Consider the following 26406-nt stretch of genomic DNA (forward strand, 5'->3'; position numbering starts at 1 on the left):
CGGGTGGGGGGCCCGATCGGGCCCCCCCCCCGGTGCCTGCGGCGGTCGGCATTCCTTCGGGAGAGATCAGGGATGAGGGGACGGCCATTCATTCATGGCCACCCCCTCGCGATCGCTCCCGACGAATGAAAATCCTCCGTGACATCACTTCCTCTCCTGTATTGTAAACACAGGCAGAGGAAGTGATGTAATCTCTCCTCGTGTCGGTCTTTTTCGTTCCGGCACCGAGGAGAGAGGATCGGTGAGTTGCACCTAACACTACACTAACAGTAGAACACACCAGGCACACTTTTCACCCCCCCGATCACCCCCCAATCACCCCCCCAATCACCCCTGCCCCCCCAGTCACAGTGACACCAAGTGCATTTATTTTTATTTTTTTATTTTTTTATTTTTTTTTTGCATTGGTGTCATTTGTGACTGTAATAACTGTTAGGGCAGTTAGGGTTAGCCCCCTTTAGCTCTAGGGTGCCCCCTAACCCCCCCAATAAAGGTTTAACCCCGTGATCACCCCCCGTCGCCAGTGTCACTAATAAGCGATTTTTTTCTGATCGCTGTATTAGTGTCACAGGTGACGCTAGTTAGGCAGGTAAGTATTTAGGTTCGCCGCAGCTTTTTATAGCGTCAGGGACCCCCATATACTACCGCATAGCCCCCTGATTGCCCCCCAGTTAACCCTTTCACCAGTGATCACCATATAACTGTTACAGGTGACGCTGGTTGGTTAGTTTTTTTTTTTTTGTTTCAGGGCACCCGCCATTTATTACCTAATAAAGGTTTAACCCCCTGATCACCCGGCGGGTGATATAAGTTTGAGGGTCAGATAAGGCCTGCGTCGCCCCAGCGTCAGGTTAGTGCCAGTACCGCTAACACCCACGCGCAAAGCATACACCTCCCTTAGTAATATAGTATCTGATCAGATCTATATTAGCGTTGCCTTCATTTTAGGTTTCCCAAAACGCATTGTTAGCGGGATCAGCCCAGATACCCGCTAGCACCTGCGTTTAGCCCCTCCGCCAAGCCCAGCCCAGCCCACCCAAGTGCAGTATCGATCGATCACTGTCACTTACAAAACACAACACACATAACTGCGGCGTTCGCAGAGTCAGGCTTGATCCCTGCGATCGCTAACAGTTTTTTTTGTAGCGTTTTGAAACAGTCGCTGACAGGCTAGGTGCTTTTTTACCTGTGAGTCTCACTAGTGTACCCCTAAATTTAGAGCCCAAAATGGCAAAGCGAAGGTACACTAGTGAAGAGGCCTACACGTTTCTGAGCATGACAGATAGTGAAGAGGACGTCACTCATCTGTCAGATTCAGGCTCAGAATACGATCCTGTAGAGGACAGCGGCTCCATGACAGATAGCTCTGACGACGGAGATGAGGCCGCTGCTAAGAACAGGTGTGCCCAATCCCGTATGTATTCTGTTGTTGAGGTGCAGGAACCGCAGGTCACTCGTATGGAGCAGAGACGTACTAGAGCCGCTCATCCTTCTGGTGAACTGGCAAGCACCAGCGGCCTAGTACACCCTGGACGTACATCCAGCACTGCAGTAACACGTGGTGACGTGGCGAGTCCCATAAGTGCAGTTCAAGCTGGCGAGGTGGCAAGCACAAGTAGTGTCCCGCTGCCACCAAGAAGAAGACAAAGACAGGCCCGTCGTACCCATAGTGCCCTTCCTGCAGAATTCGCCAATCCTATTTGGGTGCCCACATCTTCTGCAGAACCCGTACTTCCCCCATTCACTGGCCAACCTGGCATTAACGTGGAAACAGTTGATTTTAAGACACTTGACTTTTACTCACTGTTTTTCACCGAAGATCTCTATAGATCTATTGTGGACCAAACCAATTTGTACGCTGCTCAACACATCGCCACTATTCCCCAGTCCGCCCTTGCCAAACAATGGAAACCAGTTACGGTTTCCGAATTTAAAATCTTTCTGGGCCTCTCCCTCAACATGGGCATAACCAAAAAGAGTGAGTTGCGGTCATATTGGTCCACTGACCCAATTCACCATATGCGCGTGTTCTCTGCTTCCATGTCCAGGACACGATACGAGATGATTTTGCGGTTCATGCACTTCAGCGACAATGAACTCTGTCGTCCTCGTGGAGACCCTGAATACGATTGGCTCTACAAAATTCGGCCCCTCATAAACCACTTCAACCAACGTTTTGCAGACTTGTTTACTCCCCATCAAGTTGTCTGCGTTGATGAGTCCCTGATTAAGTTTTCTGGTCGCTTGTCATTCAAACAATACGTCCCCAACAAGCGTTCCAGATACGGGGTCAAGATGTATAAGCTCTGTGACAGGGCCACAGGCTATACACGTAGTTTCATGGTTTATGAGGGTAGAGATAGTCACGTAGAGCCGGAGAACTGCCCTGATTACATAGGAAGCGCTGGCAAGATAGTGTGGGACATGGTGTCACCCTTATTCGGAAAGGGGTACCACTTGTACGTGGACAATTATTACACAAGCGTGCCACTGTTTAGTTACTTGTTTGATCAGCAGATTGGAGCATGTGGCACCGTGCGACCTAATCGCCGGGGCTTTCCCCAGCGGCTTGTAGAGTCCCCTCTTAGGCTGGGGGAGAGAGCCTGCTTGCGCAGTAATAATTTGCTCGCTATGAAGTGGAGGGATAATAAGAATGTTTTCGTTCTTACCTCCCTTCATGCAGACACGACGGTCCAAATTCCTACGGCGACTGGTATTGTGGAGAAACCCCTCTGTGTCCACAAATATAACCTTAACATGGGAGGGGTGGACCTCAATGACCAGTTGTTGGCGCCGTATCTAGTTGCCCGTAAGGCCAGACGCTGGTACAAAAAAGTGTCTGTTTATTTATTCCAATTGGCTATACTGAATGCTTATGTACTACACAAAGCTTCAGGACGGACTGGATCCTTCCTTAAATTCCAGGAGGATATCGTCAGAGCCCTTCTGTATCCAGACGGTGCTCCACCTCACCTTCCCCTACCAGATGCAGTAAGCCAGCTGCATGAGAGGCATTATCTTTATGCCCTCCCGAGTACCCCTACCCAACGAGCCCCCCAAAGAAAATGTCGTGTCTGCAGAAAGCGCGGATTTAGGCGTGACACCCGTTATTGTTGTCCCCGCTGTCCTGACAATCCTGGTCTTTGCATTGGTGAATGTTTTGAACGCTACCATGAACTAGTTGAGTATTAGCGTAGGGTACAGCATTGCACAGGCTAGGCACACGTTCACAGGGTCTCCCAAGATGCCATCGCATTTTGAGAGACCCAAACCGCTGGAACCGTTACAACAGAAGTGTTAAAGTTACATAAAAAAGTGTTTAAAAAAAAAAAAAAAAAAAGTAAAAAAAAAAAAAAACCAAAAAAAATATAAAATAAAAAAACCAAAAATAGTTGTCGTTTTATTGTTCTCTCTCTCTCTATTCTCTCTCTATTGTTCTGCTCCTTTGTACTGTATTCTATTCTGCAATGTTTTATTGTTAACCATTTTTTGTTTTCAGGTACGCCATTCAGCTGTAGCGTGGATTTATTTATCTTGACAGCAACAGCGTTTGCTCCCACGATACGTAAAGCCACGACTCCAGCGCTGTCGGAGGTGATTTCACCACCACAGTTAAAAAAAGAGCATATATGCCGAAGCATGGGGGCATAAGGGGTGGAGGAGCGATCTGCTCCTACCTTTTGTGGGAGGATGCCCCCATGCTTCGGCATATATATATTTTAGGCACAGATTGTGTTAAATGTGTTATTTTTTGCGATTTTTTTTGTATTTGCTTTGCAGGTATGGTAAGTCCTACTGTTATACTGTAATGTTACTTTGTTTTATTGTTAACCATCATTTGCTTAGCAGGTACGCCATTCTGCTGCAGAGCGGATTTATTTATCTTGACAGCAACAGCGTTTGCTCCCATGATACATAAAGCCGTGACTCCAGCACTGTCGGGGGTGATTTCACCACCACAGTTAAAAAAGAGCATATATGCCGAAGCATGGGGGCATAAGGGGTGGAGGAGCGATCTGCTCCTACCTTTTGCGGGAGGATGCCCCCATGCTTCGGCATATATAAATGGTGCATGTATGCCCACCATTAGAAAGTGGGTGGATGAAGGGTGGTATCTAATGGTGGGCATACCCACCGATCAATATTTTTTTTTCGTTCAGCCCACAGGCTGCATGAAAAAAAAATTACAATATATGCCCAACCAGTTCCAGCAACATACTGGTATGTTGCTGGACTTTGAGTGCTTATACCAGAATGATGCCTGCAGGTTTAGGTATCATCTTGGTATCATTCTTTTCAGCCAGCGGTCGGCTTTTATGTAAAAGCAATCCTAGCGGCTAATTAGCCTCTAGACTACTTTTACAAGCAGTGGGAGGGAATGTCCCCCCCCCCGCACCATCTTCCATGGTTTTCTCAGGCTCTCCTGTCCCAACAGGGAACCTGAGAATGCAGCCGGTGGTTCCGCCAGCTGACCATAGAGCTGATCAGAGACCAGAATGGCTCCAATCATCTCTATGGCCTAAGACACCGGAAGCTACAAGCATTTCATGACTTAGATTTTGCGGGATGTAAACAGCGCCATTGGGAAATTGGGAAAGCATTTTATCACACCGATCTTGGTGTGGTCAGATGCTTTGAGGACAGAGGAGAGATCTAGGGTCTGATAGACCCTAATTTTTTTTAAAAAGAGTACCTGTCACTACCTATTGCAATCATAGGGGATATTTACATTCCCTGAGATAACAATAAAAATCATAAAAAAATATATATAAATGAAAGGAACAGTTTAAAAATAAAATAAAAAAGCAAAATAAATAATAAAAAAAAAAAAAAAAAAAAAAAACACCCCTGTCCCCCCCTGCTAAGGCGCAACGTGGAACGCAAGCGTTGGTCTGGTGTCATATGTAAACAGCAATTGCACCATGCATGTGAGGTATCACCACGAAGGTCAGATCGAGGGTACTAATTTTAGCAGTAGACCTCCTCCGTAAATCTAAAGTGGTCACCTGTAAAGGCATTTAAAGGCTTTTAAAAATGTACGTAGTTTGTCGCCGCTGCACGTTTCTGCGCAATTTTAAAGCATGTCATGTTTGGTATCCATGTACTCGGCCTAAGATCATATTTTTTATTTCATCAAACATTTGGGCAATATAGTGATTTTTAGTGCATTAAAATAAAAAAAAGTGTGTTTTTTCCCCAAAAAATGCGTTTGAAAAATCGCTGCGCAAATACCGTGTGAAAAAAAAAAATGAAACACCCACCATTTTAATCGGTAGGGCTTTTGCTTTAAAAAAACACCTCATGTTTGGGGGTTCAAAGTAATTTTCTTGCAAAAAAAAATATTTTTTCATGTAAACAAAAAGTGTCAGAAAGGGCTTTTTCTTCAAGTGGTTAGAAGAGTGGGTGATGTGTGACATAAGCTTCTAAATGTTGTGCATAAAATGCCAGGACAGTTCAAAACCTCCCCAAATGACCCCATTTTAGAAAATAGACACAAGCTATTTGCTGAGAGGCATGTCGAGTCCATGGAATATTTTATATTTTGACAAAAGTTGTGGAAAAAATACATTATTATTATTTTTTTATTTTTTTTTGCACAAAGTTGTCATTAAATGATATATTGCTCGAACATGCCATGGTTATATGTAAAATTACACCCCAAAATACATTCTGTTGCTTCTCCTGAGTACGGGGATACCACAAGTGTGAGACCTTTTGGGAGCCTAACCGCGTACGGTACCCCAAAATCCAAGCACCACCTTCAGGATTTCTAAGGGTGTAAATTTTAGATTTCATTCCTCACTGCCTATCACAGTTTCGGAGGCCATGGAATGCCCAGATAGCACAAAATCCCCCCAAGTGACCCCATTTTGGAAAGGAGACACCCCAAGCTATTTGCCGAGAGGTATGGTTAGTATTTTGCAGACCTTCATTTTTGTCACAAAGTTTTGAAAATTGAAAAAAAGAAAAAAAATATACATAATTTTTTTTTTCTTCATTTTCAAAAACAAATGAGAGCTGCAAAATACTCACCATGCCTCTCGGCAAATAGCTTGGGGTGTCTACTTTCCAAAATGGGGTCATTTTGGGGGGTTTTGTGCTATTTTGGCATTTTATGGCCTTCAAAACTGTGATAGGTAGTGAGGTGTAAAATCAAAAATTTACACCCTTAGAAATCCTGAAGGCGGTTCTTGGTTTTCGGGGCCCCGTACGCGACTAGGCTCCCAAAAAGTCCCACACATGTGGTATCCCCGTACTCAGGAGAAGCAGCAGAATTTATTTTGGGGTGTCATTTCACATATGCCCCTGGCATGTGTGAGCAATATATCATTTAGTGACAACTTTGTGAAAAAAAAATAAAAAAAAATAAAAGTTTGTAATTTTCCCGCAACTTGTGGCAAAATATAAAATATTCCATGGACTCAACATGCCTCTCAGCAAATAGCTTGGGGTGTCTACTTTCTAAAATGGGGTCATTTGTGGGGGTTTTGTGCCATCTTGGCATTTTATGGCCTTCAAAACTGTGATAGGTAGTGAGGCGTGAAATCAAAAATGTACGCCCTTAGAAAGCCTGAAGGCGGTTCTTGGCTTTCGGGGCCCCGTACGCAGCTAGGCTCCCAAAAAATCCCACACATGTGGTATCCCCGTACTCAGGAGAAGCAGCAGAATTTATTTTGGGGTGTCATTTTACATATGCCCATGGCATGCGTGAGCAATATATCATTTAGTGACAACTTTGTGAAAAAAAAAAAAAAGTTTGTAATTTTCCCGCAAGTTGCAGCAAAATATAAAATATTCCATGGACTCAACATGCCTCTCAGCAAATAGCTTGGGGTGTCTACTTTCTAAAATGGGGTCATTTGTGGGGGTTTTGTGCCATCTTGGCATTTTATGGCCTTCAAAACTGTAATAGGTAGTGAGGCGTGAAACCAAAAATTTACGCCCTTAGAAAGCCTGAAGGCGGTTCTTGGCTTTCGGGGCCCCGTACGCAGCTAGGCTCCCAAAAAGTCCCACATATGTGGTATCCCCGTACTCAGGAGAAGCAGCAGAATTTATTTTGGGGTGTCATTTCACATATGCCCATGGCATGCGTGAGCAATATATCATTTAGTGACAACTTTGTGAAAAAAAATAATAAAAAATAAAAAGTTTGTAATTTTCCCGCAACTTGCGGCAAAATATAAAATATTCCATGGACTCAACATGCCTCTCAGCAAATAGCTTGGGGTGTCTACTTTCTAAAATGGGGTCATTTGGGGGGGTTTTGTGCCATCTTGGCATTTTATGGCCTTCAAAACTGTAAGGCCGCGTACACACGCGCGGACTGTTTGCCCAACCTTGTTCGTCAAACAGTTTCGGCAAACAGTCCGCTCAAAATTTGCATGAGCGGACTTGCCCACACACGAGCGGACTGTTTCAGCAAACTGTTTGCCAAACAGTTCGCTCAACTTTTGAAATGAATGGACTCGCCCACGTAAGGAGGAGGCAAATCCGCCCATTTCGAGCGCGTGTACAGGTAGGCGGGGCCCGCGAAGGAGACGTCGCGGGCTCCGCCGCCTGGAATGGGCTTAAAGGGGAACCCCAACGCCGAAAAAAATCGGCGTGGGGGTTCCCCCAAAGTCCACACCAGACCCTTGTCCGAGCACGCTACCCGGCCGGCCAGGAAAGGGGGGCGAGCGAGCGCGCCCCCCCTCCTGAGCCGTACCAGGCCGCGTGCCCTCAACATGGGGGGGTGCCTTGGGGAAGGGGGGGCCGCGCGGCCCCCCCACCCCAAAGCACCTTGTCCCCATGTTGATGAGGACAAGGGCCTCTTCCCGACAACCCTGGCCGTTGGTTGTCGGGGTCTGCGGGCGGGGGGCTTATCGGAATCCGGGAGCCCCCTTTAAGAAGGGGGCCCCCGGATACCGGCCCCCCACCCTATGTGAATGAGTATGGGGTACAATGTACCCCTACCCATTCACCTGTGAAATAAAGTACAAAAAAAACACAACACAGGGAAAAAATATTTTATTGCACAGCTCCGGGGGTCTTCCGTCTTCGGGGGTCTTCTCGCCGGACTCCTCCGCTATCTGTGTGTAGCTCTTTTACTAGCGGAGGAGTCCGGCTTTCTTCCTCCCCGCCGCCGGCCTCTTCTCCCGACTTCGGGGGTCTTGTCCCCCTCTTCGGTTCTTCTGCCGGGCCACCGCGCCTTCTTGTAGCTCTTTTACAGGCGGTGGCCCGGTCTTCTGTCGCCGCTGCCTTCCGTTCTTCTGTCGCCGCCTTCGGTTCTTCTGCCGGGCCACCGCGCCTTCTTGTAGCTCTTTTACAGGCGGTGGCCCGGTCTTCTGTCGCCGCTGTCGTCGCCGCCGCCGCCGCCGCCGCCTTCCGTTCTTGTTCTTCTTCTTGTTGTTCTTCTTCTTCTCCTGGAGATGTTGACTCGACGAGCTCTCCGGCCGGAATGCCAGAGCCGCGCTGTGCGGTCACTTATATAGTGACAATGGGGCGGTGTCACATGGTATATGTCACATGGGTTGGTCACATGGTGACCCCGCCCCCTTACGATGTCATAGTCCCCATGTGACATCAACCCATGTGACCAACCCATGTGACATATACCATGTGACACCGCCCCATTGTCACTATATAAGTGACCGCACAGCGCGGCCCTGGCATTCCGGCCGGAGAGCTCGTCGAGTCAACATCTCCAGGAGAAGAAGAACAAGAACGGAAGGCGGCGGCGGCGGCGACGACAGAAGACCGGGCCACCGCCTGTAAAAGAGCTACAAGAAGGCGCGGTGGCCCGGCAGAAGAACCGAAGGCGGCGACAGAAGAACGGAAGGCAGCGGCGACAGAAGACCGGGCCACCGCCTGTAAAAGAGCTACAAGAAGGCGCGGTGGCCCGGCAGAAGAACCGAAGAGGGGGACAAGACCCCCGAAGTCGGGAGAAGAGGCCGGCGGCGGGGAGGAAGAAAGCCGGACTCCTCCGCTAGTAAAAGAGCTACACACAGATAGCGGAGGAGTCCGGCGAGAAGACCCCCGAAGACGGAAGACCCCCCGGAGCTGTGCAATAAAATATTTTTTCCCTGTGTTGTGTTTTTTTTTGTACTTTATTTCACAGGTGAATGGGTAGGGGTACATTGTACCCCATACTCATTCACATAGGGTGGGGGGCCGGTATCCGGGGGCCCCCTTCTTAAAGGGGGCTCCCGGATTCCGATAAGCCCCCCGCCTGCAGACCCCGACAACCAACGGCCAGGGTTGTCGGGAAGAGGCCCTTGTCCTCATCAACATGGGGACAAGGTGCTTTGGGGTGGGGGGGCCGCGCGGCCCCCCCTTCCCCAAGGCACCCCCCCATGTTGAGGGCACGCGGCCTGGTACGGCTCAGGAGGGGGGGCGCGCTCGCTCGCCCCCCTTTCCTGGCCGGCCGGGTAGCGTGCTCGGACAAGGGTCTGGTGTGGACTTTGGGGGAACCCCCACGCCGATTTTTTTCGGCGTTGGGTTTCCCCTTTAAGCCCATTCCAGGCGACGGAGCCCGCAACGTCTCCTTCGCGGGCCCCGCCTACCTGTACACGCGCTCGAAATGGGCGGACTTTCCGAGCGGGAACAGTCCGCTCATTTCGAAAGTACAGCGGACAGGCCCACACACGGGCGGACTGTTCGCTCAAACACAGTTTCAGCGGACAGTTTTTCGGAATTTCCGAAAGACTTTGTCCGTCCAACTGTCCGCTGAAACTGTCCGCTGAAAGCCCACACACGAGCGGACTGTCCGCCCAAACATTGTTCAGCGGACAAGGTTGGGCGAACAGTCCGCCCGTGTGTACGCGGCCTAATAGGTAGTGAGGCGTGAAATTAAATATTTACGCCCTTAGAAAGCCTGAAGGCGGTGCTTGGTTTTCGGGGCCCCGTACGCGGCTAGGCTCCCAAAAAGTCCCACATATGTGGTATCCCCGTACTCAGGAGAAGCAGCAGAATTTATTTTGGGGTGTAATTTCACATATGCCCATAGCATGTGTGAGCAATATATCATTTAGTGACAACTTTGTGAAAAATGTATAAAGTTTGTAATTTTCCCGCAACTTGTGGCAAAATATAAAATATTCCATGGATTCAACATGCCTCTCAGCAAATAGCTTGGGGTGTCTACTTTCGAAAATGGGGTCATTTGTGGGGGTGCCATCTTGGCATTTTATGGCCTTCAAAACTGTGATAGGTAGTGAGGAGTAAAATGACATATGTATGCCCTTAGAAATCCTGAAGGCGGTGCTTGGCTTTCGGGGCCCCGTACGCGGCTAGGCTTCCAAAAAGTCGACCACATGTGGTATCCCCGTACTCAGGAGAAGCAGCAGAATGTATTTTGGGGTACAATTCCACATATAACCATGGCATGTGTGAGCAATATATCATTTAGTGACAACTTTGTGTAAAAAAAAAAAAATTTTTTTTTTTGTCATTATTCAATCGCTTGCGGCAAAAAAATAAAATATTCAATGGGCTCAACATGCCTCTTATCAATTTCCTTAGGGTGTCTACTTTCCAAAATGGGGTCATTTTGGGGGGTTTTGTACTGCCCTGCCATTTTAGCACCTCAAGAAATGAGATAGGCAGTCATAAACTAAAAGCTGCGTAAATTCCAGAAAATGTACCTTAGTTTGTAGATGTGACAACTTTTGCACAAACCAATAAATATACAATTATTGACTTTTTTTTTACCAAAGACATGTGGCTGAATGCATTTTGGCCTAAATGTATGACTAAAATTGAGTTTATTGGATTTTTCTAATAACAAAAAGTAGAAAATATCATTTTTTTTCAAAATTTGCGGTCTTTTTACGTTTATATCGCAAAAAATAAAAATCGCAGAGTCAGTCAAATACCTTTAAAAGAAAGCTCTATTTGTGGGAAGAAAAGGACGCAAATTTCGTTTGGGTACAACATTGCATGACCGCGCAATTACCAGTTAAAGCAGCGCAGTGCCAAAGTGTAAAAAGACCTCTGGTCATTTACCAGCAAAATGGTCCGGTCTGAAAGTGGTTAAAGGTTCTCAAAGTATTGAGCGCTCCCCACTGCAAACAGATTTGCGCAGCACATTCCCTGAGTGTGTATGCCAGTTTGCTTTCGGTATCTATTCCCTGCATAAGCTAAGCAGAGAGAGCTTTAACTCCAGAGGAGTTGGGATACCCCCTTTTTCAAAGTTGCACTTGGAAAGGAAGAGAATGCACTTCCTATTTACTTGCTCAGGGAATCAAAGGATGTTGCTTGCAGGGAGGGGGATAAGCGACACCATGGAATGCATGATGTCACTGAAATTAGTCGGCAGATTCACATTCAGATTGCAGAAAAACAAGATCACGGCCATAGCCCAAACGTTGCACAATAAAATCTTACAGATACCCACAGCATATTATTATTTAAAGTAGCTTTTATATTTCAAAAGTGAACTACTACTTTAAGCTAGCAAAGTTGCAAGCTTTGAGATACCTTAGATCCCTTCTTCAGGTTTAAAACGGATCCAAGGCATCAAAAAGCTTGCATTTTTAAAAACTTAAGTTGCCAAATAAAGGGTAATCACTTCAACTCCATTACATACATGTATAATATACCGTATACCTCTACTACTAAATAAAATATCCAAAACTGCTTTCTGTACTGCTAGGGTTACCTGGTCTATGAATTAAAAACCCTCTTCAAGTTATTCTCAAGTATGCTGCTTTGGTAAAGGTTCCCTAAATGTTTATGGTGATTGATAAGTGGGGACTTTGCTTATTGTCAAATCTCTTTAAAAATCCCTTTCTTTCAACTACCTTCCTTGCAACAATGGGAGAGGGACCTCAACATAAATTTCTCTCAGGCACAGAAAGAAAGAATGGTACCAAGCGCTTGCTGACACTGTCTGGAGTGTGAGCATGCACTCATCCACATTTTTTGGGAATGCCATAAGCTTCAAGACTTTTGGAAAACGTTCAAACAAACGATACATCTTCTTACAGGTGTGACTCTAGGGAAGAATCCCTTGGTTTATTTGTTGCATGACACCCCTATGTCAAACTATAAAAAAAAGAACAAAAACTCCTGATTGACATATCTACTCACAGCTGCCAAGGCCTGTATCCCAGAGCTGCAAAAGCTGAAAAGCACAGATACCCTTACTAAATCTCAGTGGCTTACTAGGATCCAGGACATCCAACTGATGGAGGACCTCACTATGACAAGGAAAGAACAAGGCAAGAAATACTGTAAGATCTGAACCCCTTACATTTTCTATAAAGATCAGTCCCCTATAGCATCACAATTTCAACTTTACAGAATTCTAAACGCTGACTCATTTTTAGGGAGTCCTGTTGGGTTGCCAGTCGGGGGGGGAGGGGGGGAAGAGACACTAAATCTCCCTTGCCTCACTTCTTTCTTCTCCCCCCAGCCCCATTATTTTTTGTACTTTTTAGCTTAGGTCCTAATCTCCTTCTTGAAAATCTGAAAAACTCTAGGATCATCAATGCTATGGGAATGCAACCCATTATAAATACTGTTTTGCCATTTCTTGTAAGTTCAGTCAGTATGTGTAAGTTTGAAGACGTGAGGCCATGAATGTATCACTACAACGTCTTTCTAATCCATGCTCTGTTTTTATATGACACCTCTCATGATTGCGTGACCATCGTTGTCATGTTGCATTGTTGATTCCTTTAAATAAAGAATTTTTAGGCAAAAGAAATCCCTCTCTTTGCTGCTATAGCCACCCATGCTTGCACAAATCACATGGGTAATATGATACAACAACAAGGCAACTGACATATTTTAGGAACAAATGAAAAATATTATTTTTTTCATTTCAGTATAGAAATAGATAAACAGACAGAACAGTCTTACCTAACAGCCAGTCTTCTTTGCGATGGCGTCAGCGTTTCTTCTTTACAAAATACTCCTATAAAAGAGGAGATGAAAGGTAAGTATTTGCATAAATGCACACAGGCCCCCTTCCCCTACTATAAAGCCCTGGTAACTGATTTGGATGCTCCCCACCACATTGGAAGACATATATGTATGTATATATATATTATATACACATATATATATATATATATATATTATACACATGTATATATATATATATATATATATATATATATATATATATATATATATATATATATATATATATATATATATATATATATATATATATATATATATATATATATATATAGATATATACACACACACATATATATTGTAATATGTGGAACTTGGGATCACCAGCCAGCCGCTTATAGAGGTAAACAGTTTTCACTGGTTTCACGTGTAGCGCTAACCCAGTAGGAGCAGCTTGAGTATTACCCAGATAGTCTTTACATCTTCACTGGCAGCCAGGTACAAGGAATTTCCTGCATCCAGGTACACATACTTAGGCTAGATGTAGTCAAAGATGAGTCTAGGAGTGTTGTTTTGTAGTTAAATTTTTGAGGAATTGGATAGGGTAGGGGATTTGTAGTAGGTTACTCCAAAACAAAATTATTCACAACTTGAGAACTCAATTGATCTTGAATTGAACAGTAGGCAAAGTGCCTTGCTGGGAGCAGATAGCAGACTTCTCCTGTGTAGCAGTGTAGAAATAGAGAGTATGAGCAAAGTCTCCAGTAGTGAAGAACAGGTAGATAAAGCTTTTCAGATCACTAGCTAGTGATCTCTTTTGTTGGACACTTGACTGGCTGTACTAGCACAAAGGCATAGCCAAAAGAATAGGCCCCTAGGTCTTTGGTCTGTACTCACAGGAGTTACAAACAGATCCTCTTAGGCATGGCTCCCATTCAGTCAGCTCTTCAGAAGCACCAGGGTCACTCCTCCATTTTCACTTCAAGCCCTCAGGTCGCCCACCTGAGGCCGCATGGCAGCAGGTGCCATGGGAGGCAAGACTGCCTCACCCCTGGCTGGTGTACTCCACTCTCTGGAAAGGATCCAGAGCTCACACGTTCTCTGAATATATAGGCCAATCCCAGCATGCCCAGGGGAACCTCCCCTGTAATTGGCCGAGAATGCTACATACTCATGCTGCCTATCTGCCGAGCTCCCACCCATGTTCCAGAGAGCTCTACTAGTTTCTAGAGGGCAGGAGAAGCCCCTAGGCAAACTTAGCAGCACCAGAACACTATGAGCTGTCCTAACTAATGAATTACAGCATTTTGTCAGAGGATTTGCCTCTAGCCCCACTTGGCCCCTTTTTTTTAGAGGATTTGCCTTGCCTCTGGCAGAAGAGAAAATTACGCTAGTCTAACTATTTACATCTTAGCACCTATATTAGGGGGTGCTACACGAGCAAAAAAACAAACTGCTTCTTTTAACAAAAGTAAAAGCAAACAGTCCATAATCCTGGTATAGTTAAGACAACATAATGGCTCACTGCAAATATACTATTCCCACACTTGGGTTTAGAGTTCCCATCTGGGCCGCAGCAGTCTCAGTTGCATGGCAGTCCACACTAGCTCACAGCTGTGAACTACGCCTACTCTACCCCATCAACATATCATGACTCCATCCTGCTCTTTTTCAGGCATTCCCTGCAGGTGAAACAACCCTTTCAGGACCAAAGTTCCTCTATTCGGGATTGATGGCTTTTTCCCACTCAAAGTCTCTTCAAGTGAGGACTTAACAATCCAGAGAGCACTATAAATCATTCCTCTCTGACCAAACTAACCTGGAACCCCTCATCCTACCTGAGTACTCAAAACCCAAAAAACGGACTGCAACGTAAATAGTGGGGACATGTATCCCATGTCCAGGACCCACCCTTGAAACCCTGTACAATATAAATATGTATGTACATACACAGACACATATTATATATAAAATCATTTTGCACACTGTATATTGCTTACAGTCCTGTAAAGGAGATCATCAAAACTTTTTATTCCAGAGGCATGTGTGTTGTAACACCTCCACTTCTCTGTGCCCTGGCCACTGCAAGTATTCAGCTTTTCTGCATTGGCCAAATACCTGTCTTCCTGCCACACACAGTGATTCCTCTTGAAGGCTGGTAGGCACAGTGGTGATGTATGGGTTAGCAAGGGGAAATACAGAGTGCAAATAGGGAAGTAGGTAGAATAGAATGCCAAAAGTATGGAATACCTACATTAGTGAACCTGCAGCATTTGCAGACATGGGTCACCAAAAAGGTAAGTATAGTTGATGTTCTTTACAGAAAGGGAGTCATTTGGAAACTCTTTTCCCATGCAGCCTTGGAAAAACATCATAGAGAATGTGGCTAGTTTCTGTCAGCAAAGTGTTGCTTCTTCAGTATTTTTTTTTATAAGGCCCAACTATTCTGGCATGTAAATGGAGCCTTCCTCATCCAAAAAAACTGTTGGAGACTTCTGATTCACATATGAGAAAATAGTGTCACAGGCACACTATGATGAAAGGCCAGCACACCGATTGTAAATCCGGATGGCGAGTTTACTGACGTCCTATATCAGCTAAAGAGATAACACTAATGTTCTGAGAGCATGGGGGCTCTTATCAAGGCGACAAGCAAAGCAAATCTCTGCATATCTCGATACCTTGCTAAAGACAGCTGCTGTGCCCTCAAATCTTCTGTTATTGGTGTTTTTTGTTGATATGGGAGATCAGTAAATTCTCCATCTGGATTTGTGTGCTGTCTTGCTGGCTTTTCTTTCTTTTTGGATCTATAAGGCACCATAGTTAAGCACCCACCCCTATATAGGAGTTTTTCAAAAGTCTGTGCAGTTTAGTTTGAAGTACTGTCAGGCACACTATGATGACATATTTTGACTATTTCCAGAATAATATAATCCAACGTCCATGTCTGGTAGGAACAACAAATCTACCACAATATAATCTCACATTCATGCCTGGCAGGACCAAAAAACCCATCAAAATAATATCTCACATTCATGCCTGGCAGGACCAAAAACCCTATCAAAATAAAATCTCAGATTCATGGCTGGCAGGACCAAAATCCCAAGCATGACATGCTCTCTCATCCACACCTTGCAGGATAAAAAAAATGATGTAATGTCACATGAACACCTGGCAGGACCAACAATCTCATCATATACAATTATCACATCAAAGCCTGGCAGGACCAAAAAAATACATAATGATATAATTCCATGTCCATGCCTAGCAGGAATAGAGATGGGAAGGCCTGGAAAAAAAAAACTAAAAGATTTTGATTTTTTTTTTTAACAGAAAAATCTGAAAAAATGAAGAAGTAGTGTGGAATATGTTCTTCTACAATGATAAATAATATATCTCTGACATGGTATTCCAAGTATATAACAATAAGACCTTAAAGTGTTACTAAACCCACAACAGTACAATCAGTGTGCATATGCAGTAAAGCATGCTTGTTATACTCACTACTAGTGATGGCCGAACGGTTCGCCCGGCGGTCGTTTCGCGGCGAATTTCCGACTTTCGCCGTCCGCGGGTTCGAACGCCTTTTTCCGTCGTTCGCCCCGGCGGACTTACGTGTTTAATGTATACAAGAACTTTAACCTTTCGTGACACGTTTATCATGTGTTACAGGACAACCAATTGAGACATGACAGCTCATGGACACTTGGACATTCCCCCTAACCTATAAATACACCCGATCCGGTGGCCATTTTACATTCTTTCTTCTGTCACTGTAGGGAAAGGATCCTGTGTGGAGTAGGGACAGAGAAAACGCTAGCTATTTGGTACACAAAAGTTCTTTTCAGGACTGGTATAGGTGTTAGGTCAGCAGCCTGAGTTTCTTTTGTCAGTTTAGATAAAGGGACAGAGCGCTGTATGCTGCTATTTTAGGGACAGCTCAGCCAGATTAGTCTTTCTTCATCATCATCATCATCATCATCATTAGCTGTTACTATCAGGTCCACAAAAGAGCTGTTCCAGCTAATCGTTCCAGCCTACTCTTTTTTGCCAATTTGTATAGGGACAGGCAGGAAGCAGTGTGTCAGGCAGTGAGGATAATTTTAAAGACTTGCTGTTACTATTAGTTCCACAAAGGTTCTTTTCAGGACTGGTATCAGTGGTACGGTAATAGGCTTGTACACGTATAATATTCTTTCTTCCAAATATAGAAAGAATATTATACTTGACTGCTGCCCTTCTGCTGCAGTCTGCTAATCATTCACAACTCACTTGTTCCACAAAGCTCTTTATCAGGACTGGTAACTTGGTCTGTCTAGGGTGCTACGGTACATAGGCTTGGGTGCGGTACAGTCTGCTGTTCTGTAAGGACCGCTATCGGTCCACAATACATAGGGTTGCCGTGCACTACTGCTGACCGCTGCCCTATACTGCAGCAGTCCTTCATTGGTATAGGGACTGACGTACAGTCTGCTAATCACTAACACACAACCTGCTTGGTCCACAAAAGTTCTTATAAGGACTGGTAACTTGGTATAGGGTGCTACGGTACATAGGCCTGAGTGCGTTACAGTCTGCTGTTCTGTAAGGACCGCTATCGGTCCACAATACATAGGGTTGCCGTGCACTACTGCTGACCGCTGCCCTATACTGCAGCAGTCCTTCAGCGGTATAGGGACTGACGCACAGTCTGCTAAACACTAACACACAACCTGCTTGGTCCACAAAAGTTTTTATAAGGACTGGTAACTTGGTATAGGGTGCTACGGTACATAGGCCTGAGTGCAGTACAGTCTGCTGTTCTGTAAGGACCGCTATCGGTCCACAATACATAGGGTTGCCGTGCACTACTGCTGACCGCTGCCCTATACTGCAGCAGTCCTTCATTGGTATAGGGACTGACGTACAGTCTGCTAATCACTAACACACAACCTGCTTGGTCCACAAAAGTTCTTATAAGGACTGGTAACTTGGTATAGGGTGCTACGGTACATAGGCCTGAGTGCGTTACAGTCTGCTGTTCTGTAAGGACCGCTATCGGTCCACAATACATAGGGTTGCCGTGCACTACTGCTGACCGCTGCCCTATACTGCAGCAGTCCTTCATTGGTATAGGGACTGACGTACAGTCTGCTAATCACTAACACACAACCTGCTTGTTCCACAAAAGTTCTTATAAGGACTGGTAACTTGGTATAGGGTGCTACGGTACATAGGCCTGAGTGCGTTACAGTCTGCTGTTCTGTAAGGACCGCTATCGGTCCACAATACATAGGGTTGCCGTGCACTACTGCTGACCGCTGCCCTATACTGCAGCAGTCCTTCATTGGTATAGGGACTGACGTACAGTCTGCTAATCACTAACACACAACCTGCTTGGTCCACAAAAGTTCTTATAAGGACTGGTAACTTGGTATAGGGTGCTACGGTACATAGGCCTGAGTGCGTTACAGTCTGCTGTTCTGTAAGGACCGCTATCGGTCCACAATACATAGGGTTGCCGTGCACTACTGCTGACCGCTGCCCTATACTGCAGCAGTCCTTCAGCGGTATAGGGACTGACGCACAGTCTGCTAAACACTAACACACAACCTGCTTGGTCCACAAAAGTTTTTATAAGGACTGGTAACTTGGTATAGGGTGCTACGGTACATAGGCCTGAGTGCGTTACAGTCTGCTGTTCTGTAAGGACCGCTATCGGTCCACAATACATAGGGTTGCCGTGCACTACTGCTGACCGCTGCCCTATACTGCAGCAGTCCTTCATTGGTATAGGGACTGACGTACAGTCTGCTAATCACTAACACACAACCTGCTTGGTCCACAAAAGTTCTTATAAGGACTGGTAACTTGGTATAGGGTGCTACGGTACATAGGCCTGAGTGCGTTACAGTCTGCTGTTCTGTAAGGACCGCTATCGGTCCACAATACATAGGGTTGCCGTGCACTACTGCTGACCGCTGCCCTATACTGCAGCAGTCCTTCAGCGGTATAGGGACTGACGCACAGTCTGCTAAACACTAACACACAACCTGCTTGGTCCACAAAAGTTTTTATAAGGACTGGTAACTTGGTATAGGGTGCTACGGTACATAGGCCTGAGTGCAGTACAGTCTGCTGTTCTGTAAGGACCGCTATCGGTCCACAATACATAGGGTTGCCGTGCACTACTGCTGACCGCTGCCCTATACTGCAGCAGTCCTTCATTGGTATAGGGACTGACGTACAGTCTGCTAATCACTAACACACAACCTGCTTGGTCCACAAAAGTTCTTATAAGGACTGGTAACTTGGTATAGGGTGCTACGGTACATAGGCCTGAGTGCGTTACAGTCTGCTGTTCTGTAAGGACCGCTATCGGTCCACAATACATAGGGTTGCCGTGCACTACTGCTGACCGCTGCCCTATACTGCAGCAGTCCTTCATTGGTATAGGGACTGACGTACAGTCTGCTAATCACTAACACACAACCTGCTTGTTCCACAAAAGTTCTTATAAGGACTGGTAACTTGGTATAGGGTGCTACGGTACATAGGCTTGAGTGCGGTACAGTCTGCTGTTCTGTAAGGACCGCTATCGGTCCACAATAGATAGGGTTGACGTGCACCACTGCTGACCGCTGCCCTATACTGCAGCAGTCCTTCAGCGGTATAGGGACTGACGTACAGTCTGCTAAACACTAATACACAACCTGCTTGGTCCACAAAAGTTCTTATAAGGACTGGTAACTTGGTATAGGGTGCTACGGTACATAGGCTTGAGTGCGGTACAGTCTGCTGTTCTGTAAGGACCGCTATCGGTCCACAATAGATAGGGTTGACGTGCACCACTGCTGACCGCTGCCCTATACTGCAGCAGTCCTTCAGCGGTATAGGGACTGACGCACAGTCTGCTAAACACTAACACACAACCTGCTTGGTCCACAAAAGTTTTTATAAGGACTGGTAACTTGGTATAGGGTGCTACGGTACATAGGCCTGAGTGCGTTACAGTCTGCTGTTCTGTAAGGACCGCTATCGGTCCACAATACATAGGGTTGCCGTGCACTACTGCTGACCGCTGCCCTATACTGCAGCAGTCCTTCATTGGTATAGGGACTGACGTACAGTCTGCTAATCACTAACACACAACCTGCTTGGTCCACAAAAGTTCTTATAAGGACTGGTAACTTGGTATAGGGTGCTACGGTACATAGGCCTGAGTGCGTTACAGTCTGCTGTTCTGTAAGGACCGCTATCGGTCCACAATACATAGGGTTGCCGTGCACTACTGCTGACCGCTGCCCTATACTGCAGCAGTCCTTCAGCGGTATAGGGACTGACGCACAGTCTGCTAAACACTAACACACAACCTGCTTGGTCCACAAAAGTTTTTATAAGGACTGGTAACTTGGTATAGGGTGCTACGGTACATAGGCCTGAGTGCAGTACAGTCTGCTGTTCTGTAAGGACCGCTATCGGTCCACAATACATAGGGTTGCCGTGCACTACTGCTGACCGCTGCCCTATACTGCAGCAGTCCTTCATTGGTATAGGGACTGACGTACAGTCTGCTAATCACTAACACACAACCTGCTTGTTCCACAAAAGTTCTTATAAGGACTGGTAACTTGGTATAGGGTGCTACGGTACATAGGCTTGAGTGCGGTACAGTCTGCTGTTCTGTAAGGACCGCTATCGGTCCACAATAGATAGGGTTGACGTGCACCACTGCTGACCGCTGCCCTATACTGCAGCAGTCCTTCAGCGGTATAGGGACTGACGTACAGTCTGCTAAACACTAATACACAACCTGCTTGGTCCACAAAAGTTCTTATAAGGACTGGTAACTTGGTATAGGGTGCTACGGTACATAGGCTTGAGTGCGGTACAGTCTGCTGTTCTGTAAGGACCGCTATCGGTCCACAATAGATAGGGTTGACGTGCACCACTGCTGACCGCTGCCCTATACTGCAGCAGTCCTTCAGCGGTATAGGGACTGACGTACAGTCTGCTAAACACTAATACACAACCTGCTTGGTCCACAAAAGTTCTTATAAGGACTGGTAACTTGGTATAGGGTGCTACGGTACATAGGCTTGAGTGCGGTACAGTCTGCTGTTCTGTAAGGACCGCTATCGGTCCACAATAGATAGGGTTGACGTGCACCACTGCTGACCGCTGCCCTATACTGCAGCAGTCCTTCAGCGGTATAGGGACTGACGTACAGTCTGCTAAACACTAATACACAACCTGCTTGGTCCACAAAAGTTCTTATAAGGACTGGTAACTTGGTATAGGGTGCTACGGTACATAGGCTTGAGTGCGGTACAGTCTGCTGTTCTGTAAGGACCGCTATCGGTCCACAATAGATAGGGTTGACGTGCACCACTGCTGACCGCTCACCTATACTGCAGCAGTCCTTCAGCGGTATAGGGACTGACGTACAGTCTGCTAATCACTAACACACAACCTGCTTGTTCCACAAAAGTTCTTATAAGGACTGGTAACTTGGTATAGGGTGCTACGGTACATAGGCTTGAGTGCGGTACAGTCTGCTGTTCTGTAAGGACCGCTATCGGTCCACAATAGATAGGGTTGACGTGCACCACTGCTGACCGCTCACCTATACTGCAGCAGTCCTTCAGCGGTATAGGGACTAAGAGTTTTGTCACAGGGTCATTTAAAAAATGACATGCAGAGGAAGAGGCAGGCCCTTCCGCAGGGGTGGTAGGGGTAGGGCAGGAGCAACAGGCTTGAGCCAAAGTGGGAAGTTGCAGAAGGTGCGTTCAATTACTTTAAAGGATGCACCAGACTTGGTTGAGTGGCTCGCTCAGCCTTACTCTTCTGCACCCTCCTCATCCTCTCGATCTGCACCCTCTTCTTCACTCTCTGCTATGTGCACCCCCAAAGACACTACCACCAACAACACGACCACCACCACCACCACCACATACCTTCCGCTTGAGTCACTGGAATTATTTTCCGATCCATATCAAGAGGACATTTCTGATGCGCAGCCACTCTTGGTATTGGATCAGGAAGAGGAGGTAGCAACAAGCGCTACTCAGCAGTCTGACGCCAGTACCCAGATCAGCCCAAGGAGGAGGTTGGTCCCCGGTGTTGCTGCCTACTCTACTTATAGCGGTGGGGAAGGTGACGTTGATGATGACGTGTCTAGTGATGTCACGTGGGTGCCCACAAGAGAGGAAGAGGAGGGGAGTTCAGAGGGAGATATGGACCAGCAGATAGGGAGGAGAAGCAGCAATGACTTACATTGCACAGCAGGGACAAAGCAGACTGCAAATGTATCAGGAGCGAGTCATCGACCATGTACGGTCACATCTGGCGCTCCCAGGACACCGGCACATGGCTCCGCAGTGTGGGCTTTTTTTAACGTGTCCGCTGCTGACAATAGCGTTGCCATCTGCAATCTTTGCAGTCAACGCGTTAGTCGCGGTAAGCCCAATACTCACCTAGGGACGACCGCCTTAAGAAGGCACATGAGCAGCCATCACCGAGCCCAGTGGGAGCAACGGAACACACAAAGCCACACTGCAGGCTCTCACCGTCCAGCCTCGTCTTCTACTTCTCCTTCTCCTCTCTCCTCACAATTGTCCTCCACTCCACCTTCCATCACGCCAAGCTCACATTTTTCTGCAAAAAGGCAGGCTTCCGTGGGCCTAATGTTTGAGCGTAAAAAAATGATGACGCCGGATAACCCTCTTGCCCAACGGTTGGCGGCTGGCTTGTCAGAACTCATAGCCCGCCAACTACTGCCATATAAACTGGTGGACTCGGAGGCCTTTCGCAAATTTGTGGCCATTGGAACACCACAATGGAAGGTCCCAGGAAGGAAGTATTTCTCAGAGAAGGGCATCCCAGAGCTATATGGCCATGTTCAGCGGCAAGTGAATGTATCTCTGGCACACAGTGTCGGTGCCAAGATACATCTGACCACAGACACGTGGTCTAGCAAACACGGGCAGGGAAGGTATATCAGTTTTACTGCCCACTGGGTGAACCTTCTGACGGCCGTCAAGCATGTAACCCGTGGCACCCGTGTAGATTTGGTTTTACCGCCACGGATTGCATGCAGGCCTGACTCTTCTTCTCCTCCTCCTACTCCATCCTCCTCCCTCTCCTCCTCAGCTGCCTCCTCCTTTTCCGCTGCTAGCGTCTCTTCCACTGCACCGCCCAAGCTCCCCAGAACCTATTCCACATGCCAGGTGAGACGTTGCCATGCCGTGCTGCGTCTGTTGTGCCTGGAAGCAAAGAGCCACACTGGCCCGGCACTCCTTTCAGCTTTGCGTTCACAGGCAGATGAGTGGCTAACACCGCTCAATTTGACAGTTGGTAAAGTGGTGTGTGACAACGGTGCCAATCTGCTTAGCGCATTGAAACAGGGCAAAATCACGCACGTGCCGTGCATGGCACACGTCTTAAACTTGGTCGTGCAGCGATTCCTTGTCAAATACCCTGGGGTCCAGGACATCTTGCGGCAGGCAAGGAAAATCTCGGCCCATTTCAGAAGATCTTACACGGCCATGGCTCGCCTTGCTGACATTCAGCGGCGACACCATCTGCCGGTCAGACGTCTTATTTGCGATTGCCCGACGCGATGGAACTCAACCTTCTATATGCTTGATAGGCTGCTCCAGCAGAAACGTGCAGTTAACGTCTACCTGTATGAACTCTGCGAAAGAAACGGTTCTGGGGAGCTGGGTTTTTTTTCACCGCGCCAGTGGCTGCTCATGCGCGACACATGCAGACTTCTGCGGCCATTTGAGGAGATCACCAAACTGGTCAGTCGCAGCCATGGCGCCATCAGTGACATGGTACCTTATGCCTTCTTTCTGGAGCGTGCATTGCGTCGTGTCATTGATCAGGCTGTGGAGGAGCAGGAGCGGGAAGATGAGGAAGTCGCAATGCTGGATGAATTCCCAGGGGGGGCTACTCTATCTGAGACAAGTCAACAACAGGAGTCTGATGAGGAGTCAGAGGAGGATGGTGCCGGGGCGGATGAGCAGGAGCAAGAAGAGCATGCTTTAAACCTTTCTGGGATCCCTGTTGTGCGAGGATGGGGAGAGGAGAATGAAGAGGACGACATTATCCTGGATGATGAGCAGGAGCCAGGCCACCACACCGCTTCCACTTTAGTGCAAATGGGGGCCTTCATGCTCCAGTGTTTTAATAGGGACCCCCGTATAAAAAGCATGAGGGTCAAGGACCAGTACTGGGTGGCAACGTACTTAGACCCCCGGTACAAACACAAAATGGCGGAAATGTTACCGCCGTCGCAGAGGGCTGTCAGAATGCAGCACTTCCAGGCCTTGCTTCGAGAAATGCTGCATTCTGCTTTTGCGTGCGCTGGCAGAGGAGCAATTCCCACTCCCAGAGAAGGATTTGCGGGTACCAATCCAACAGCGCCTGCAAGAAGAGGCCGGTTTGAAGATGTGTTGGTGACTTCGGATATGAGGTCATTCTTTCAGCCGACCCATCGACAGGTGTCATCCGGATCCAGCATCAGGGAACGCCTAGACCGTCAGGTGTCCGACTACATTGGGTTAACGGCCGATGTGGACGCTCTGAGGAGTGATGAACCCCTAGACTACTGGGTGGGCAGGCTTGACCTCTGGCCAGAGCTTGCCCAATTTGCAATCGAACTGTTGGCTTGCCCCTCATCCAGTGTCCTGTCCGAAAGGACGTTCAGCGCAGCAGGGGGGATTGTGACCGATAAGCGTACTCGCCTAGCTCACCACAGTGTTAACTACCTCACATTTCTAAAAATGAATGAGGCATGGATCTCGGAGGAATTCAACACATGTGATCAGTAGACCATGTATATGTCTATAAACAATTTTTGGAATCAAGCACACAGACCTTCTTAATTCATTTGGCTCACTTCCCTGACCCAAAAAAGCACACCGTACTATATGCCCCTACCCTCCTCTTTGAAGAGGTTGAGCGGTGTCATATTTCTACTGGGGCTGCTTATTATGAGGGGTTCCCACCATCCCTGTGCTGTGCTGACTTCCTCCTGGGTGTTCTTATTATGAGGGGCTCCCACCATCCCTGTGCTGTGCTGACTTCCTCCTGGGGGTTCTTATTATGAGGGGATCACACCATCCCTGTGCTGTGCTGACTTCCTCCTGGGGCTGCTTACGGTGCTGCTGTCAGCGCTGTATGTCACGGAGCTGCTGTCAGCGCTGTATGTCACGGAGCTGCTGTCAGCGCTGTATGTCACGGAGCTGCTGTCAGCGCTGTATGTCACGGAGCTGCTGTCAGCGCTGTATGTCACGGAGCTGCTGTCAGCGCTGTATGTCACGGAGCTGCTGTCAGCGCTGTATGTCACGGAGCTGCTGTCAGCGCTGTATGTCACGGAGCTGCTGTCAGCGCTGTATGTCACGGAGCTGCTGTCAGCGCTGTATGTCACGGAGCTGCTGTCAGCGCTGTATGTCACGGTGCTGCTGTCAGCGCTGTATGTCACGGAGCTGCTGTCAGCGCTGTATGTCACGGAGCTGCTGTCAGTGCTGTATGTCACGGAGCTGCTGTCAGCGCTGTATGTCACGGAGCTGCTGTCAGCGCTGTATGTCACGGAGCTGCTGTCAGCGCTGTATGTCACGGTGCTGCTGTCAGCGCTGTATGTCACGGAGCTGCTGTCAGCGCTGTATGTCACGGAGCTGCTGTCAGCGCTGTATGTCACGGAGCTGCTGTCAGCGCTGTATGTCACGGAGCTGCTGTCAGCGCTGTATGTCACGGAGCTGCTGTCAGCGCTGTATGTCACGGTGCTGATGTCAGTGCTCTGTATTACGGTGCTGCTGTCAGTGCTCTGTATCTCCTGCACCCTCTTGTTTGCCTACCCTGGTCCCTGACCTTCCCTCTCCTCCATTGCCTTCATTAGCTCCATAGTCCTGAATTGTCAGAACAATTTCCCAAATAAAAAAAAAATGCTTGTAGTTATCGATCCCAAATTCACCTCATACATGTATTATGCTATTGTCCAGGTGGTGGGACTACGTGCTACCCCCTAATAATTACCCCGTGGCCGCAAATTCGACCTAAAGGTTTGCGAAATTCGCCTCCCATTGAAGTCAATGGAGCCCGCGGCGAACGGTCGTTTTCGCGAACGTTTGTGTCCGTTCGCGTTTCGCGTTCGCGAAACGTCCCGTCGGAAGTTCGTCCATCACTACGGAACCTAAGAGGTTTATCCTTAGGTTGTATATAATCTTATGTATAAAGTCGATTTGACGACCCTCTTCTTCCACAGTCTCCCAAAAAAAAAAAAACTGGTATTTACAGAGCCAGTGGACAGTCTGCACATAATCAGTTTGGTGTGTATTGCTAGAGAATTATTTTTTTCTTGGGAGGGTGCATGTGATTAGCATAGGGCCAATCATCACTGTCCAGACATGTCAAGACAGAAGATCAGTGCAGAATGAAAACTTCTCCTACAAGGTTTACAAGGAACTAATAGAAGTCACGAGGCTGCTATATACTGCTGAGAAAAGGTAATTATCAGTTTATATTTACTAAAATATTTGCATGTCCATGTTCTGTGCACTGTGGGAATCTTGTACT

The 26406-nt window shown here is 47.1% G+C and overlaps 1 protein-coding gene across 1 annotated transcript in view; it reads right to left on the reverse strand.

Annotated features, from left to right (window-relative positions):
- MBOAT2 (membrane bound glycerophospholipid O-acyltransferase 2) overlaps positions 1-26406 on the reverse strand; it is a 366457-nt gene that overhangs the window by 116197 nt on the left and 223854 nt on the right. Inside the window, exon 8 of the mRNA XM_077488747.1 lies at positions 12844-12898. Coding sequence (XP_077344873.1) covers positions 12844-12898 — 55 coding nt within the window. The remainder of the gene's footprint in view (positions 1-12843; positions 12899-26406) is intronic.

The sequence above is a fragment of the Lithobates pipiens genome, unplaced genomic scaffold (genome assembly GCF_037356315.1).
Source record: "Lithobates pipiens isolate NorthernLeopardFrog02 unplaced genomic scaffold, aLitPip1_a1.2 Scaffold_18, whole genome shotgun sequence".
NCBI classification, from domain to species: Eukaryota; Metazoa; Chordata; class Amphibia; order Anura; family Ranidae; genus Lithobates; species Lithobates pipiens.